General features: G+C 41.0%; 1 protein-coding gene across 2 annotated transcripts in view; it reads left to right on the forward strand.

The window, feature by feature from the left end:
* LOC137372573 (eIF-2-alpha kinase GCN2-like) overlaps positions 1-19,500 on the forward strand; it is a 71,762-nt gene that overhangs the window by 14,739 nt on the left and 37,523 nt on the right. For both annotated transcript variants that reach the window (XM_068036508.1, XM_068036509.1), the window contains exons 4-16: positions 756-889; positions 2,530-2,592; positions 2,849-2,974; positions 6,901-7,002; positions 8,206-8,272; positions 8,785-8,873; positions 10,459-10,557; positions 10,854-10,931; positions 12,005-12,250; positions 12,898-12,982; positions 16,103-16,224; positions 16,598-16,647; positions 17,868-18,021. In XM_068036508.1, the coding sequence (XP_067892609.1) occupies positions 756-889; positions 2,530-2,592; positions 2,849-2,974; positions 6,901-7,002; positions 8,206-8,272; positions 8,785-8,873; positions 10,459-10,557; positions 10,854-10,931; positions 12,005-12,250; positions 12,898-12,982; positions 16,103-16,224; positions 16,598-16,647; positions 17,868-18,021 (1,415 nt within the window). The remainder of the gene's footprint in view (positions 1-755; positions 890-2,529; positions 2,593-2,848; positions 2,975-6,900; positions 7,003-8,205; positions 8,273-8,784; positions 8,874-10,458; positions 10,558-10,853; positions 10,932-12,004; positions 12,251-12,897; positions 12,983-16,102; positions 16,225-16,597; positions 16,648-17,867; positions 18,022-19,500) is intronic.

The raw sequence follows: 19,500 nt of genomic DNA on the forward strand, positions 1-19,500 counted from the left end.
TTGAAATTTGGAATGTGTGTGTGTGTCTCTTTAAGATAAGATAAATTACTTGGGACCTGAGTTTTTAAAATTAGAATAATACCAAAGCTTCTCTTCACCTAAGCCTCATTGACCTGAGGCTGAAAACCTTTGATCTCTGTGGAGCTGGGGGGAATTACAACAGCCGCCCCCTGTTTTTCAACTGAAAAATGGGGGAGGGATGAATAGAGGAAAATGAGGGAAGACCTCAACCAGCCTTTAGGTGCCCAAGGATTGTCTGATGCAGTTTTCAAGTGGATCTATAAGTGGGCTACCAGCACTTTCAGCAATTTCTGTTTTGAATATGCAAATTTAAGTTCAATTCAGAAGTACGAAAAGGCAGAGCATGTGCCCTCCATTCTTGGTGCCTTTTTAGTGAGTGGTGAGCCCTAACCAGAGGTCTTTAAACCTCTATTTCCTTTGTTTTTGTGGAGCCAGGAGAAGGAGGTGTGCTCCTCTGAACTCCTAAGAAAATACTATGGGCTGCTCCTGATCTGTGCTCTCTACTCACGGGATCGGCAAAGGTTCTTTTGAAAGGTACTCAACCTGAAATGTTAGAGTTATAGGGCCCAGTTTTATCTTTGTGCAAGTGAGTGGGTTTTGAGTGAGTTGAAACTCACCCATAGTTACTGCTGTTTGCTGTAATGCAGCAGTGGACTAAAATGTCTTGATGCCCGCTCATCTTTTATCAATTTGTGATACACACTGACTATTTGAAAATCAAACTCCTTTCTCAGATGCTGATGCTGATGCAGATGACCAATCATCCATATCTTCAGTTACAAAATGCAAACATCCAGCCGGTGTTGCTAAGAGATCAGAGTTGGGGAGCACTGTGGCCGAATTGTCATGTGAAGTTCAGGCATGTACAGTAAGTGCTGCACCCAAATTCTGCAGTCTCTAGTGATTGTGAACAGCGTAGAAAATTTAACCCCTTTTCTAAAAGCATTTGAATGGTTTCAGCAGTAAATATGTGGTATGAACCATACAGTTCAGAAAGTTACAGAACTTAGGTCTCAGCTGGAGTATTGTGTCTAATTCTGGGTACTGCAATTTAGGAAGGAGGACAAGGTCGTGATGAGGGTGTAGAAGAGATTTACTGGAATGGTGCCAGGGATGAAGGACTTCAGTTATGTGGAGAAACTAAAGAAGCGCCTTAGAGCAAAGATTTAATAGTTTTCAAAATGACAAAGGGTTTTTTAATAGCCTACATTGGAAGAAACTGTTCCATTAGCAGTTGGGCCGATAACTAAAGAGCACAGATTTAAGATAAATGGCAAAACAACTATGGGGGAAATCAGGAGAATTGTTTTTATACAGAGAGTTGTTATGATCTGGAATGCACTACTAGAAAGGAAACAGATTCAAAGTAAATTTCAAAACGGAATTGGATAAATACTCGAAGGGGAAACATTTGCAGGACTGTGGGGAATGAGCAGGGTAGTATAACTAATTGCACAGCTCTTTGAAAAGCCAGCACAGGCATGATGGACTGAATGGCCTCCTTCTATGCTGTATAATTCAAAATTTTAGGTCCTTCCCTGACTTGTGTTGAGTTAGCTGTCCTCTAACATAGAAGCAACAGAGACACTCTACTAATCCCAGTAACTCCACGATAGGAAGTGAGAACTTCAGTTTATGATCACTGTGGAGAGGTCCCTGCCAGAAAGTGTAGATTTAAGGATTGCATATGAGAACAGGACCAAGCCTGGATGACATTGTTCTGCCAGTCAATTAGCCTTTTGGCACTTGATACTCAGACTCACAATGAAGAATAGTCACTTAGACAAAGTACCAGAGGGCTGTTGGCAACCGTAGAATGGAGCATTAGAATGAATAAGCAAAATTGGATGGGGAATATTGTAGCAAGTTAATCACATCACATCACATTGACATTGTTGAGTATTATACCATTAAGTGGGGTACTTGATTAATTTACCTCAATTGAAATGTGCGAGAACTCTGTCTGACATTGCTAATCCTTCATTGAATCATTACAAGCTGTGCATTTGGCCAAGTAACTGAATAGAAAATAAACCGGGAAATGTGAAATGAATGGAAGAATTCCTGTGATTTGAGAATCAAAGATTTCGCTACATTTCTTGGCCAACTTGTGCATGGGAACACTATGTTTAATTAAGTAGGTTGATTTGCATAAGCAATAGGAAATTTGGTCTTGTAAAATTAAGCTGGTTAAGTGTGATGTTCTTTAGTTTGCAAACTCATTACAACACCATTTTTATACCACATTTTAGTATCATCCTTCAACAAGTGTTCAGAAAAATGATCTGGGGGATGTTTTGATGACATTTTACAAAGAAATGGAAATTTTCAACCAACCAAAGTGCCATTAATTCTGATACAAGTATTGGTTGATCTTTTGAACTGTTTTGAGGCGGGGAACATGGATGACTGTGTTCCCATTTGTTGTATTGCATATCAAACACTTGCACTGCATAATGTCCAAGGGATTTCTTTCATGGTTAGTGAGTCCCTGTCTTATTCTACCAGAATTCTCTAAAGCGCTTTGACAAGCAAGAACATTTGAAGAAGCTTCAGTTTCTTTTCATTAAGGTAAGGAGCAACAAAATGAACCTTGTGTTTCTCTGGATTTTCTGTGTTTGCGTAAGGCTTTGTGGAGGAACTTGCAAGACTATGTTGGCGAAAGACTTTCTGGTACATCTGTTCCTTTATTAGTTTCCACAATGTAATTTCTGCCCTGATATTTTATATGTAAACAGAATTTGTGAAAGTTATTCCATCTATGAATTAAAATGAAAATATGATTTTGGTTTTTTCTGATTTTTTTTTTCCTTGTTGCCTAATTCAGATGGATTTTTGCAAGATGACACTTGAAAAATGGATAGAAAATCATTGCCACATATGCGTCAACTCCAAATCCTGTTTGAAGATCATTAAGGAGATGCTCCAAGGATTGAAATACATCCACAGTCAGGTACTTTGGTTTATTATACTGTAAACCACGTTAACATGGTATTTTAAAATGTTGTGATAGGGACTGGTAGCTGTGGATTCCTGTTAACAATTCCCTGGCAATGTTCCAGGCATACAGAGAGAGCTCTTTTTCAAGAGCGGTAGAAAGGAGTTACTCTTAAGGCCTTTCTCACACACTTGTGGCAAATGGTTGCAGAACATCTTTGACAGAATTCATTCAGAGGTAGCTAATGATGAATGATGGCGGGGAAGAGCAGTCTTTTTTGAAGTAAAAGTGCAGTACCCACAATGCTACACAGTACTCCAGATGTGGTCTGACCTGGGCTTGGTACAGCAGTAGCAAAACTTCCTCCCCTTTATATTCTATCCCTCTAAATATAAAGGCTAACATTACATTAGCCTATTTGATTATTTTTTGTACCTGACCATTACATTTTAGTGATCTTTTTGTAATTTTATGTATCTGTCTACACTACTTACTGCGTTTGGATCAAGCCAAGATGAAAGGAGGTACTGGAGTCGATGTTTACTTTGTCTGACATTTATTTTCAGAGAGAAATATTACAAGCATACACCTCCTAAATGAACCACACCACAGTTTCAGTAAGTGTCTCTTTGGCCGCAATTTAATGGTGAGGTGGTGGCCCACCCACTGGCTGGAAAGCCGAGGGCCAGCCAGCCTCTGCTGGCCCTGCAAGCCACGCTGCTATTTTGTGTGGCTTAGGCCCTTAATTGGCTTCAGTCGTGCCTTCCGCTCCTCTGAGACAAGAGGTCCCGTCTCCATGAGCTGCTGGCCAATCAGAGGGCTGGCAGCTCTTCAGTCCCAAAGGCGCCACTGGGAGGGGTGGCCACTGCTGAAACTGCACCCAGCCAAGAAGAGGACCATGGATGTCAGTCCCCAAAAAGGTAAGTGGGGATTAGGCCTCGACGGGGACAATCAGCTAGGAGCTGTTGAGATGGGGGGTGGTAATTGGAGTGTAGGGTGGGGGGTTGTTTTAGCAGGGCTGACCCATGCTGCCAGGGGGGTGCCCTCCATGGGGCACAGGGTGCCCAATCAGGAGGGCACCCCCCGCAGCCCTTAAACACGCCATCGTGTATTACTAGGCAGCCTCCTCAGGTGCTGAAGTGCCGGTCTGCGGTGGGACGAGGCCCTTAAGTAGCAATTATCTAAGGTCGGGCGGGCCGTTTGCCACCTCCCCCGCCGCTGGTAAAATAGCAGCTGGGGTGCTTAGGCAACGGACACAGCACCCCTCGCCTCCCACTCTATTTTACGTACCTCCCGCCTCTTAGCCCGCTCCGGGATTGGGGGGAGCTGCGTGGTGTTAACTTCTGGCCTTTATATGTGCTCAAGTGAAACCACAGTTAATGTCTTCCACCTGCATATAATTAAATACAAGTGATATATAGTTGACAACTATGCCACCAATCTTTGTGTCATCAGCAAACTTGGATATATGGTTCTCTATAGTGTTATCCATGTCATAAAATATATTGAATAGCTGAGGGCCCAGGACGGATCCTTATGGTACACCATGAGCCACTTCCTTCCAATGTGAGTACATACCCATTATCCCTGCTCTGTCTTCTATTGTCTAACCATTGTCCTAACTGTGTCAATAATTTTCCTTCAATTCCATGAGCTTTAATTTTAGCTAACAGACTCTTATGAAGGCCCAAATAAACTACATCCATAGACATTCCCCTGTAATAATAATAATAACTTTAGTTATTACCTCAAAAAATCAGTTAGATTTGTTCGACATGACCTACTGTTTCTAAATCCATGTTGGTTCTCTCTGATCAGCTCACAGATCTCTAAGTGAGATTCCAATCACTTCTTGACAACAGATCTTAGACTAATCGGTCAACAAGTTCCTGATTTTGCTCTCTCACCTTTCTTAAATAATGGAGTTACACTTGCAATTTTCTAATCTAAAGGGAGAATTCTTGAATGAGAGGACATTGACAGATTATGGCTAAAGCATCTCCAATTTCCTTACCTACTTCCTTTAAAACCTTTGGTGGAAACCATCAGGTCCTGTAGATTTGTCAGTCAGTAGTGGCATTATTTTTTCTGATGCAGGTCTTTTGCTTACACTAACTTTAGTGAGTTGCAATCCTTAACTCATTGTCAGTTTTGCTGGAGTGTAGGGTCTATTACCCTCTTCCTTTAATGTGAAGACTGGCACAAAGTAATTGTTCAACAAGTCTAAATTCCCTTATTTTCATTTGTAATACATAGTAGTGCCATTGAAGGTCTGAGGCAGGTGGGACTTTTGTTGTAAGAGTGGTCTCTGCCTGGGACTTATGTCACGCAAATGTTGCCTGCTGCTTATCAGCCCAGTTTGGATGTTATTCAGGCCGTATTGTGCTTTGGCATGGGTTGCTGCACCATTGGGGAAGTTGTGAATGGAACTGAACACTGAAATCATCAGCAACAGCTCCACTCCTGACATTATGACCGAAGCAGGTTGGTTAGGCCAAAGGCACTGCCCTGAGGAACTCCAGCACTTGGAGAGTGGTGGTGATCCTCCAGTAGCAACAATCATCTTCCTCTGTGAAAGGTATAAATCCAGCCAAGTGTCCTTAGTTTTGCTAGGGCTCCTTGGTGCCATGCTCGGGCAAATACCACTTTGACATTGAGGGCAGCTACTGTGACATTCAACTCTTGCCTTCATGCCTGCATTAAATCTATAATGAGGTCAGGAGCAGAGTGATTCTGGCCAACCCATCTGGTCATTGATGAGCACATTATTGTTGGGTAGATATTGCTTGGTAAGTGGAAGTGACCTGAGAGGTATGCAATCTGTTTCTGATGATTCAAAGATTTTTGGTGCAAAATTAATTTTTCAGTAATTTAGAGGAAGCAATATGAATAACACATTGAAGTGGTATTTTGATGCTTCAAAGTTATGAATTATATAATTTGAATTAAGCAACTTTGAGTAGGCTGTGTAAGAAGATGAAGGTAGATCCATAAAATCACTTCAAACTAGAACATGAGTGTAGGACAATGGGACATGGATTCGTACCAGTTAACAGAGCAAATTACGGCAGTTCCTCTTCACATCTCCAAGTTATCAACACATGGGATGGATTTCTGTGTAGAAAGTGAAGGCAAAAACCTTGGAATCATCAACAAAATAATTGGATGCAGTGATGGCAGTTTATTGAAGTCTTTCTGGAAGGATGAGTTAAGATGGGCTGAATGATGTTCCTCCTCTGTATTCTTGTTATATGCTGCGTTGGTATCTTGCTATAATGGAATGCTGTGTGCTTCTGCACTACACAATGAAATATCAATCCCAATATAGCCAGTTTTCGTGTCTGCCTTGGCTTGATGGTAGCACTCTTGCCTCTGAGATAGAAGGTCTTGAGTTTGGAGCTTCACTCCGGAGACTAATTTAGGCTGACACTCCAGTGCAGTGCTGAGGGATTGCGGCACTGTTGGAGATGCCATCCTTTGGGTAAGACAGTAACAGCGACCCAGATTGCCCTCTTGAGTGGATGCTAAAGATCCCATGGCATGATTCAAAGAAGTGCAGGGGAGTTCTGCCAATGTTGTGGCTATCATGCATACAGCAACCAACACGACCAGTATAGATTATCTAGTCATTTATTTCATTGCTGTTTGGGGATCTTGCTGTGTGCAAAATGGCTGCTGCATTTGCCTACATTAAAAACACTGACTATGCTACAAACATACTGTGTTGTTTGTGAAGTAATTTAAAATGTTCTGAGGCTGTGAAAGTTCCACATCCTTTCATTCCCAATGTATATAAAGATGCAATTAAGTACCTAATGACAGTCTTCATTTTTAAAATTCTGTTGGAGTTGTGATAGCGTGAGAGTCCAATGGTCAAATATATAGTGGTTTCAGAAGTATTTTGTGGATTGAACAGAACAGATATTTTCTTATTTCAAAAGGGTATAATACATCGAGACCTGAAGCCTGGAAACATATTTATTGACCAAGATGGAAGTGTGAAAATTGGAGATTTTGGTTTATCCAGATTCTGTACATCTCAGGTAATGTGTCTTGGCGTATTTGTATATTTAAGAAGGTTTACGTTTTCCACTCATTTGACTTGACTTTCATAGGGTGAAACTATACTGTTGTGTTTTATTAGAAATTGTGAAACCCTTCCAGCACATGGTGCTATTTTAATTAAGAGTAACAGTGGCGCAGTGGTTAGCACCGCAGCCTCACAGCTCCAGTGACCTGGGTTCGGTTCTGCGTACTGCCTGTGTGAAATTTGCAAGTTCTCTCTGACACTGTGTGGGTTTCCGCCGGGTGCTCCGGTTTCCTCCCACAGCTAAAGACTTGCAGGTTGATAGGTAAATTGGCCGTTGTAAATTGCCCCTTGTGTAGGTAGGTGATAGGAGAATGGTGGGGATGTGGTAGGGAATATGGGATTAACGTAGAATTAGTATAAATGGGTGGTTGTTGGTCAGCATAGATTCAGTGGGCCGAAGGGCCTGTTTCAGTGCTGTATCTCTCTATGACTCTGACTAACAGCCCTTGAACCATAAACATCTTTATTGAACTGTATTTTATTTATGTCCTTGTTATACTGCAGGTCTTGGTTTCCTGCATTGCAGTGATGCAAGGCGTACAATATAACATCACCAACCCTCATCGATACAATGTTTGGCATCTCTTGTACAAGCTGTTAGAAAGGTGATCGTGAATCACATTGGTTGGAGCGGAACTGCAACAATTGTGCAGCCCCATTGTATACTTTTTGGAACCCAAATTTAACAAAACTGAGATACCTTTTATCCTGTGGTTCATCTTTTGCTGATTAAAAAGTGCTGTCTTCAGCTGCTTTGAGTAAGAGCAGTTGGAGGCCAATAATCAATAGAACGCTGCATTCCCTCATTAAACAATAATGCGGTTAAACAATATAACTAGGACAGTGCGCTTTTATCCTTGTTAAGAATATAATCAGTGTTGCACTGGTGCTGTGGTATTATTGAGGCATCGCACTCCACAGTCTGCAGTGTTTTGAGTCCTTTAGATCAGGGTCCATCCACTAAATAGTACAATTTAATCAATAGTACAGTTTAATCAAGAAAACCTTTAGCATTGAGCTGTTCAATCTATGACGAAGCAAAGGTTTGGAGAGTATAAGTGAAGTTGAGTGAAAGAAAAGCTTGCTTATTTCAGTGCTATTTTCTTTGTGCAAGGACAGAAGTGTTGATTAGTATGCACTGTGATCTACATTTCAGGGATGCACAGAACACAAAGCTTTCACCTATAAGAACAAAATGGATGTACAAATGGAGCTGAGTGCAGGTGTTGTGTAAATTCTGCTGCTGTTCATTTGTTTGCCAAAATAACCAGCTTCCAGAGATTGCATGCAAAGAAAGACCTTGGAAATGTGTAGTCATGGATTAGATTATGTGTTTGCACCAGAAGATACAGACTTAATTTGTAGAAACTTACCTTTGATGAATCATGTGAAATCTGATGTATTAGGCATGCCTGTGCATTCAGAGGTAAAAATCAATTGCATGCAACATATAAGAGGAAAGTCTACTAATTCAGTATAAAATTGTCACATTTTATTGTGTTAATATAGATAAAAATATTATTTTCTCATGTAGTATATTTTTCACAAACAATATAAAATTTGAAACGCTTGGATCAAAAAGCTATGCGCGTCATGATTCATTGATCACGCTCAATATGTTCCTATTTAAAAGGTATTTTAGATGCCATACAATCAAAACTTGTATCATTTGCATGTTTTCCCCAGAACCAAGTCTGCCTAAATGCAATCCTTAATAACGTTGCTTTCTTTTTAGACAGTGAGAAACTCACAGCGAACATTGGAACATATGGATACCTAGCTCCAGAAGTCAGAACAAGCCAGCACAAGGCCATATATGACTCGGTATATACTTTCTAAGTGTACACTCCATCTGCATTGTTTCATAGACATGTTCCTTTGCAAATGTCATAACGGGGACTGAAATGGACGTTCAATTTAAAAAACTTAATTCTTTCTCCTTGGTGAGTTCTGGCAGATGGAGTATAATATGGGAAAATGTGAAGTTGTTCACTTTGGCAGGAAGAATAAAAAAGCAGAGTATTACTTAAACGGAGAACGACTGCAGAACTCCGAGGCGCAGAGGGATCTAGGTGTTCTAGTGCATGAGTCACAAAAAGTTAGTACGCAGGTACAACAAGTAATAAAGGAGGCTGATGGAATGCTATCCTTTATTATGAGAGGAATTGAAAATAAAAGTAAGGATGTTATGCTTCAGTTATACAGGGCATTGGTGAGACCACATCTTGAATACTGTGTGCAGTTTTGGTCTCCTAATTTAAGGAAAGATGTGAATGTTTTGGAGTTGCTTCAGAGGAGGTTTACTAGATTTATACCTGGAATGAGAGGGCTGTTTTCTGAGGAAAGGTTGGACAGACTGGGCTTGTTTTCACTGGCGTTTTGAAGAGTGAGGGGAGACTTGATTGAAGTTTATAAGATCCTGAATGATCTTGACAAGGTGGACGTGGATAGGATGTTTCCTCTTGTGGGGAGTCCAGAACTAGGGGGCACTGTTATTAAAATTAGGGGTTGTCCTTTTAGGGCAGAGATGAGGAGCAATTTTTTCTCTCAAAGGGTTGTGCGACTTTGGAACTCTCTGCCTCAGAAGGTGGTGGAGGCAGGGTCATTGAATATTTTTAAGGCGGGGATAGATAGATTCTTGTTAGGCAAGGGAATCACAGGTTATCAGGGGTAGATGGGAGTGTGGAATTTGAGACACAAACAGATCAGCCATGATCTTATTGAATGGCAGAGCAGGCTCGAAGGGCCGAATGGCCTACTTCTCCTAATTCGTATGTTCGAAAGGTTTTGATTAGGCAGGGAAGGGGGTAATTTTAAGCTGGCCCGCCAGGCAGGAAACTGACATGATTGAATTGGCAACCCGTTTTACACCCCACCTGATCTTACACTCCATCCATTTTATTGGGAAGAATATTCAGGTGGTTGTGAAATGGACAGCTGATATGATCCTGCCAGTTTCCTGCTGGACATGTTATCTTAAGATTAGCACCAAGGTTTCTAAATTGTTCCAATCTTTTGATGACTGCAGCTGTGACCCTATTATCTGTGCTCCAATTGGCTGCCTTTGTCTATTATCCATCAGAATTTTCACAAATGATGCCTCATTACACTGCTCTCTAACAGTAATTTTCTGTTGCTGGCCAGCCTATGCTGGATCGAGAGCTTGCTCTGCATAATTAGTTAGGCCAACATCACCAAATCTGGTTGGGTTGGCCCTGCATGACCTTGGCAAGTATGAAGCTCATTGCACTTTGATCGTATGCTTTCGCTGTCAGGACTAAATGACTTGCCTTGTAGAATAATTTTATCATATGCTGATGCTTGGTATTGACATTCTTGCTTCATTGAGCCTTAAAATGAAAGGACAGAAGGGGATTAATGCAGCAATTTGTGTGCTTCCTCCTTGCAGAAGGCTGATATGTACAGCTTTGGAATGGTAATCTTGGACATGCTGTTTCAGTGTACAGCACAAGAACGTCAGAAGTGGAGGGATCGGATTGGACAATGTGTAAGAAATTTACTTTACCACAAACAATGACTAAATGATTGTTAGACTCTTAGAAACAAAAGATGTTTAATTTGGGTCTTCCGTTTGGGAAAGCACTGGCCTTTCTTTATACTCTTTGTCCTCTGTGGATTAAAATCATCATTCATGGTTCCATATTGTACACTTAGAGGTTGGATTTTCTTTCAAGTTAAAGCAGTAACAACCAAGGTGAACTAAATCTTTATTATTAAAATTACTAACTTCATTTAAAAAAAAACAAATTAAAATATGCTTTCGATGTCTCCATTATTTTGCAGAACTCTCAATGCTACATACATGAACTTTTTGTTGACAAAACAAAGGCCTTCCTTTTGCGCCCAGAATTCTTGAGCTTGGTGAGTTATTGAGCTGTTTAAGGTTCAGCTTGAACAACAGGTTCTCTTTAAAGCACAGTACTGAGGAAGTGATGTATTTTTGCAGGTGCCATCTTTCAGATGAGACATTAAACTGTCTAATTTCGCGGGTAGATATCAAAGATCCCGTGGCCCAATGGGAAGAAAAATTATGCTGTCCTGACCAGTAGTTAACCCTCAAACAATATTTACAAAGGCAGTACACCAGAATTGGAAAATTATAGGCCCTTAGTTTCTTTTCATAGAGAGTTGTGGACTTACAAATAAGTTGCTGGCTGGTTTCAAAAAATATGGAATCACTACAAGCATTCAGAAGGGAGCTGGACAAGTTCCTGACTGCAGCCAGCATCACCAATGTAGAAGGTAGTTGGGGTATTGGCGGATGGGTCTCCCAGGCAGCGTGATGTCCTGGAACTTGTTTGTTCGCTGGCGTGAAGGTTTTAATACAGCTGAACTTTGAGGCCATTAGAAGTTATCTTCAGGAACTCCAAAGGTGGTTTATTTATATAAATACAAGTTTATGAAGAATACTGTATTAAATGCATTTTTCAGTTGGTTCTCTGCATGTCCCACCCTCTATCAAGTTTGATAACTCATCAGAATGCAATGGTACTGCAGCTAATCTTGGACTATATTGTTATATATATAAGCGTAGGCAGTTAAAATTTGAAGAGAAGCAATCAGATTGTATAATAAAAAGAAAGATCTTGCATTTATATAGCACCTTTCACGACCTCAGTAGGTTCCATTTACAGCTAATGAAGTGCTTTTGAAGTGCAGTCACTGTTGTAATGTAGGAAACGTGGCAGCCAATTTGCACACAGCAAGCTCCCACAAATAGCAATGTGATTATGACCAGATAATCTGTTTCAATGATGTTGATTGAGGGATAAATATTGGGCAGGACACCGGGCAGAACTCCCTGCTGCTCTTTGAAATAATGCCATGGCTGTGTTTTAATTTTGAATGGAGCCACCTGATTCATTGATTCTAGTTTCCAATCTACTTTACTGCACGGATTAAATAGCAGTGATAACTGTGTTTATGTTTTACAGCTGCAGACATGCCGAGAGTTGTTGCAGGATGATCCTCAGAAGAGGCCCAGTGCCGAGGAGATTCTTCACAGCAAGGATATGGGCCTTCTGCCTGAAGAAAGGAGGAGACTGGAAGAAATACTGAATCAAACTCTTTCATCACCAGATGCAGATACACACAGAGAAACCATCAAGTTGATTTTTGAACGGCTTGTTGGAAAAGTCTCCAAGGATCAAGAATGTGCTTACTATCATGCGCTAAGTGAGGTATTCTCAGTAACTTAAGCAAGGAATGCTAACATAATGCAAAGTGAAGATTTTTTATTTATTCTTGAATTATAGAAATTACAGCATAGAAGATGGTCCATCATGGTTGAGCGAATGCTAACTCTTCAACTAGAGCTATCTCATCCAATTTCCTTCCCTTTGCTTGTAACACACTTTTATTTAGTCTATTTTAAAGGATGAAAATCTAAACAGAATTTGATTGAGGTCTTTAAAATAACGTAGTCAATTTTACCTACCCAGCCCTCAGGAAACTGACTGCATTGGAAACGAAGCAGGTTTTACATCCGGAGCAATTTTACTCTCTGTTGAAGTCAATATCAAGTGGCGTATAAACCCAGCCTGCCATCCGATCCTCTGGGCTTCCTGCCTGTTGAGTTAGGTTAAAATTAACCCCATCTCTCTCTTGAAGTTGGTGATACATCCCAGCTCTAAGTACCACCCAAGAATGTCCTCAATCTGTACATTGAAATAAATAGAACTGGATGAAAGGATGATGATGACACAGTTCTTTGCAATGGCTGGATTGTGAAAGGGACCAGTGACTGTAAAACATCTTGTTTAAGTGAAATTGAAACCAGAAATATTTCTGCAGCAAGCCAGTGATTGTGTCCTGTTTTTCACTTCAGATCATGGACCTGGCCTTTACCATTTCATCATCCAGATCATGGCAATGTGTTGAAAGAGAACTGAGGCAGATATTTCAAAAGCATGGTATGTGGTCTTGTACAGCTATTGATTTAGTTGAAGGGGCAGCAACTTTGGAAAAAGTATTTGGCAAATATCTTTTTTTGGTTACAGATGCGATGAGAGCATCACTTTTGTTAACGATGACTTTACATGAAAGTGATTCAATAATGCGTTTTGATGCATTTTATGTTATCGCATTGTATAATTGCAAAGAAGGAAAGGTTTGCCAAGCACTTATTCATGAAGACATTGCACCTTTATTTTGTAAGTTTGAGGTGTGCCTTTCATCTGTGTAGAATCAATAATGAGTAAAGGCAACGTTCAGTCAATTGTGACAACTGAGTCTGTCACTGCTTGCTGCTCAACTCGCAGAAAGAGCTGGTTGTAAATTAAAAATTAAGAAATAGAAAAAGCAGACAGTGAGTATGTATTACCAGGATGATTAAATATAAAAGGAAAAAAAAAGGAAGACTTGCATTTATATAGCGTTTTTTGTGACCACTTTGAAAGCACTTTGCAGCCAATGATTGTATTGTAGGAAACGCAGCAGCCAGTATGCAAAAGCAAACTCCCACAAACAGCAATGTGCTAATAACCAGATAATCTGTTTTTGTGATGTTGATTGAGAGATAAATATTGGCCAGGACACCAGGGATAACGCCCCTGCTCTTCAAAAGAGTCATGTGATCTTTTACATCCATCCAAGCAAGCAGATAGGATTTTGGTTTAATGTTTCATCTGAAAGACAGCACCTCTGACAGTGCAGCATTCCCTCAGCTGGAGTATCAGCCTTGATTTTTGTGCTGAAGCCCTGGAGTGGGACTTGAACCCAGAAGCTTGTGACTCAGAGACAAGAGTGCTACCAACTGAACCACAGTAATACAGTACTATAAGATAAAAGCAAAATACTGCGGATGCTGGAAATCTGAAACAAAAATAAGAAATGCTGGAATCACTCAGCAGGTCTGGCAGCATCTGTGGAAAGAGAAGCAGAGTTAACGTTTCGGGTCAGTGACCCTTCTTCGGAACAGTACTATAAGACCTTGGTTAGAACTGATTGAGAATACTGTGTCCAGTTTTGATTCCTTCACATGGGTTATAATAAAAGCACTGGAAAAAGATCAGACGAGGGCCACTATATTGATACCTAGTATACAGGTCCTTAGTTACCAGAATAGGCTTAGAGACTTGGAGGTTACTTTAGAAATGCATAGACTTTGAGGAAATTTAATTAAGCTCTTTAAAATAATGGAAAGATTAGATCTGGTTCACATGGATGGGCTATTTGGATGGGGAGGACCTGTGGCATAAATATATTGCATAAGCATATATAAGCATAAGTCAGATATTAGGAGGCATTTTGTTTCCCCTGTGGAACAAGTTGCTAGCTGATACACTGAGCACAGGTTCACTGCTCATTCAAAAGGTAGCTGGACGAATTCCTGACTGTGGTCGAAATCGCACAACACTTTGTGGCATATTGGGGACTGGGTCTCCCAATCACTTTGGTCTTCTGGAACGTGTTTAATTGTTTTGGGGGATCAGAGAGCGATTTACCTGTGCTGTTTCATCCCTCAGGAGTGTGTGCGTGCGTGCGTGCATGCATGTGTGTGTGTGTGCCCTGTCATCACCGACTTGCACATCATCTGTGGCTCCTGTTGCAGGCATCTGAGGGCCTCATTTAAATGGAAAACTTGTGGCCAGAAGGTATCACCAGTGCCGCACTGTCATTTTTGTCCAAAGACTCAGGGAGGCCCCCCAGTGTCAAACCCGCCAGAGACATGCAGCAGAGTGACAAGAGGGGACCAAGATGCAAAATGTTTCAGAGGAGTAGGAAGAAACCCTCAGTCCTTACTTGCCCCAGTTCTCCCTTTCCCTCGCCACACTGGCATCTGCTTGGGAAATCACAACATCACCGCAACCCCGTCCCCACGTAGCATTGTCTCAGGGCCTCTTCCCTCAGGTCCCCACAGATAGCCAGATCCCACCTCCATTCCCTCTCCTACCTGCCAGCCCTGAAATCATTCCCCTCTGGCTGTGACATCACTCCACTCCAACCTTGACATAACCCCCTTCCGGTCGTGGCATTACCACCCACCGGTCGTGACATCATTCCGCTCCGGCCGTGACATCACTCCCCAAAAGCCTTGACATCACTGCCTATCGGCCGTGACATCACTCCCCTCCAGTTGTGACATATTTCCCTTCCAGTTGTGATATCGCTCCCCTCTGGCCGTGTCATCACTCCCCACTGGCTATGAGAGGGACACCAATGCCAATTATGCAAATATGGCTCTTGAACTAAAATCAGCCAGGGCCCTGCTTCTTTCATATCTGCCAGATTCCATCGTATGCCTGGGCCTCCCACTCACTGTGCCCTTCACAGGCCAAGAGCCTGTTTGTGCATTACGCTTCTTGTCTGTTCTTGCGAGCTAGCTATCCCAAAAACTTAGCCGAAAGGCCTGTTTCTGTGCTGTGTAACTCTGACTTATTTAGCACTATCAGTATTTTCGACTGTGAAGGTTTTAGCTATGTTATTATTGTGGTCTGTGTTTTTATCTTACGGAAGTTAGCTGTTCAGATCCAAGGTGGGGAAACCATCAAGCAAGGTACTTTGTGACATGGATTTACTCCAAATCAACATGTTACTATGGGAACTTAACTCCTATAGGGTGCTCACTTATGAGCATATGAATTTGATGGACAGGAAAAGAGCACCTGGTCCTTCAAGCCTGCCCCACACTTAGGGACTTAAGAGTTTGGAGGATTGGAAGACCATTTAATTCCATTTGGCTGCTCCCAGTATCCAGTAAATATCATATTCCATCACATCCCTGTATAGGTTTTTACTCCAGTTACTTATCCAACTCTCTCTTCAACTAACTGATTATAATCAGCACTGTGATGCCTCCCTTGGCAATCCTTTCTTTCTCTGCATGAAGTAGTTAAATTTAAATCTGTCTTGGCTGCTTCTGCAATGTTTGTAGCTGTTAGATCTGTCTCCATGGGGCACCGGCTGCAGTTTGACAATTAGGAATTATCCATGCGACAGATTTGCTTTCTCAGCGGTGCTGTAATGAACAACAATGAGCACAGTGCTGGTGGTGGAAGTGAGTGTGAGAGTTATATTTTCTTCTGCTGCAGGTGCTGTTGCTGTGGATATTCCTGAGATTATTCCATTCAGCGTGGGGACGTCCTGTCGCTGTGACATCACAACAATGCTAAGCAGTGATGGGTATATTTATGAAATGACCCTGGATCATAAGGTATGCCTACATAATATGGCACACGTCAATACAGTATTGCAATACACTGCATTGAAAAAAAGAAGAATTTGCATTTATATAGCGCCTCAGGATGTCCCAAAGCAGTTTACAGCCAATGAAGTGTATTTGAAGTGTAGTCACCATTGTAATGTAGGAAACACAACAGCCAATTTGCCCACGGCAAGCTTTCCAGAAACAGGAGTCTGATAATAACCAGATAATCTGTTTTATTTAGTGGTGTTAATTGAGGGATGAATGTTGGCCAGAACATTCTGCACTTGACCTGTTCTTGCACAAAATCATTGGATAAAATGTACAAAACCCTGTTTGGTTACTATTCTGTTTGACTGTTAACCTCTCCCTCTGTTAACAGGTGCCCTTTGTGCGTTTTGTCCATAAAAACAAAATAAGTGAAATTAAAAGGTAAATGGAGGCCGCGTGACCATGTTTTTGCAGAAATACAGGAACGTGGGCTGTTCTGTGGCATGTTATTCCTTCGTAACAAAATGATAAACAGAAACAAATTGTTCTGCAGGAAGAAGTTTTTACTTTATTGCAAAATGTTTTGTATTAGATACATTGGTTACTGTGATGCTGAAAGCTTTTAAAAGCCTTTTATTTGCCATCACCATCAATTATTGCCTGAATGTCTAATCAATGAGAAAATGGTCTTGCAGTGCCTGAGTGAACAGTTTCAATCTGTGCTCTGTGTCAGCTATCTTGCCTTGAGCAATCCCTACATTTCATGTCTTTAGTGGGTCAAGTGAGCATTCAAGGCAATGGTGCACCAAAGACTCCAGTGAATCAGTGCACACGAGTTCCAAAGTGGGTGGTACACCTGGAGAGACCAGGGACATGGAGGCTCAGTCGATCTTGACGGAAGGACTTCATTAACATAAAAGTTCTCAGGGTCCCGCTCAAACTACCTGGCTGGTGTGGGCAGGGATGGGAATTTAGCAACAAGAGGCTGCAGCCATGGTCCACCGTATGAAGTCCATCCGTGGACTTGAGGGCAATTTGGGGAGAGGTGGATCTGGGGGGGGTTCCAAGGTAATCAGAGATCAAGGGGAGGCCAGGGCTGGGAAGGCTAAGGAGCTCCTTACAGGGCCTTGGGGGAGCACTCCTGCCTCTCCTGGTCCACAAGGAGTTTGAACAGAAGTATTTTTAAAAGACTGACCGTGGTCATTTGTGACCAGTCGGTTTCTCCTGCCGGGTTGCAGACAGTGTAGAACTACCTCTGACTTCAGGTTAATATTATTTTAAATGTTAAGTGGGCCCCCGCCTTCCTATAGCAGGAGCGTCGACGATGACCTGATCCACCACCATAAAGCTGATGATGGCCAGGAACATGGCAAGTTGGAACCAGGAGAAAATCTTTTCAGATTTTAACCCCTCTCACTCGCCTTTTTCGCTCGGCAAAAGGTGTTTAAAACCCTGGCTATAAACCCTAGATTAAGGAGCAATCTGGTTCTGATTCATCACTTTGTTTTATTTTGGCAATAAAAATAGTTATGTTGAGTGACATTTTAGATGGCTGTTGAACGTACTGTATGAAAATGCAGGTTGCCTTGAAAACTCATTGAGGAAAGATAGGTCTGAACTGTTCCATGTCCTAAGCGAATACTTATCGTTTGGTTCTAAAGATACTGCATGAAGAAAAGGTTTCTTCCGAATGGGCTTCCTTATCAAATACACTGTGCATTTGATATCGTTGATCTTGAGCAGGACTCCATCTTCGCTGTTGCAGAGTTAATTCAAATTGTGTCTGAGATTGTGAGCAGATATCCTTCAGCTGGGGTAAGAATGTGATTTGAATATCAGTTAATTGGACACTAGTTTGGAATTAAATATTTCTCTGTTCATTAAACATTATTTCACTGTCTGTACTGCTTTCATACTTTATGGATATTTTGAATAATTTACTTGGATTAACAGTTTCCATCCGCACTGTAATTTCAGAGTGGGTCCTCGCTCCACTGCTTATTATGCTATTTCCTGCTTGCTCCTTCTCATATCATTGAAAGAAATTTCACAACACAAACATGCTCAGTGCTCTTAATAAAAAAAGATAAACATACTGTATGATATAGGTCTTTATATGATGTATAACAAAACAGTATTGAATGTCACTTTCCATTGGTAGCTTGCATTTAAGGGAAGGCGGCTTGGCACTGCCATGAGATCAAGTCTACAGTGGTAAAACCTGATGCCTCTGTGAAAGCAATACTGAAAAGTCATCAGCCACATTATACTGTGTTATTGCTGTATTAGTTTCTTGCTGATTTACTTTTGCAAGTCTAAAGAGGATATGAAACACTAGACAAAACTAGCTGTTAAACTATTTCAATAAACTTTGGAGGTGGGAGATTGAAATTGCTCTGCACAATGTCAGTAACAAACACATTAATATGTTTATTGTACAATTGCGGATGGTGGAATTTCATGTAATGAGTTTAATGGCTTACTGAAACACAGAACAAAGGAACTTCACACAAACATGTGCATTAGCGTATTAATTGCAAAGCATGACCAACTCCTTAAGGTGGAAAAGTGCTTCCAAATATAATGCTGAGTTTTCCTGGTGTGTCTAGTTTGTCATGGCATGGAAAATATTTACTTTGCCTATGGAGAGAATTCTGGGGATTTATGGTTGATTCTCCCACGCATTCAATGTCTAATTACAGCTGTTGGAATGTAATTTCACTAATACTGACTCCCAACATTTCTCTGGAGTGTAACAACCGTGCAAGATTTTGGAGGAAAATAATTGACAAAGAAGCAGAGCTTCTCCTTGGCTGAAATACTCTGACACTAACCTACTGTTCAATGATGTAGAAATCAGAAATGGCATAGCGGCCAGTATTAAGCTACCACAGGATGCAATACAGAATTCAGCCATAAAACATTAAAAGACCGGGAGGAAAAAATAAACTCCACAACCTTTCATATCCCTTTACCTGGGCTACATTCAAAATGGTATCTCCATACACATCAGATCATAGAATCATACATCACAGAATGTGGCCATTTGGCCCATTGTGCCTATCCAATTAATGGAGTGTTGCATTACGCTTTAGTTTAAATAGTGCAAAAAGATTTGCATTTGACTTCTATATGCCAATTTAATACATTCTAATAAGATTAAACAGTAATATAACATGGTATGACGAAAGATAATTAGTTGTCTTTAATATTTTATCTGAGGCATTCTAAGTGTAAGACTATACTTTAGTCTTTTTCATAACCAGATTCATAATCTAATATATTTGTTATCTT

This window comes from Heterodontus francisci, chromosome 8, assembly GCF_036365525.1.
Source record: "Heterodontus francisci isolate sHetFra1 chromosome 8, sHetFra1.hap1, whole genome shotgun sequence".
Classification (NCBI taxonomy): Eukaryota; Metazoa; Chordata; class Chondrichthyes; order Heterodontiformes; family Heterodontidae; genus Heterodontus; species Heterodontus francisci.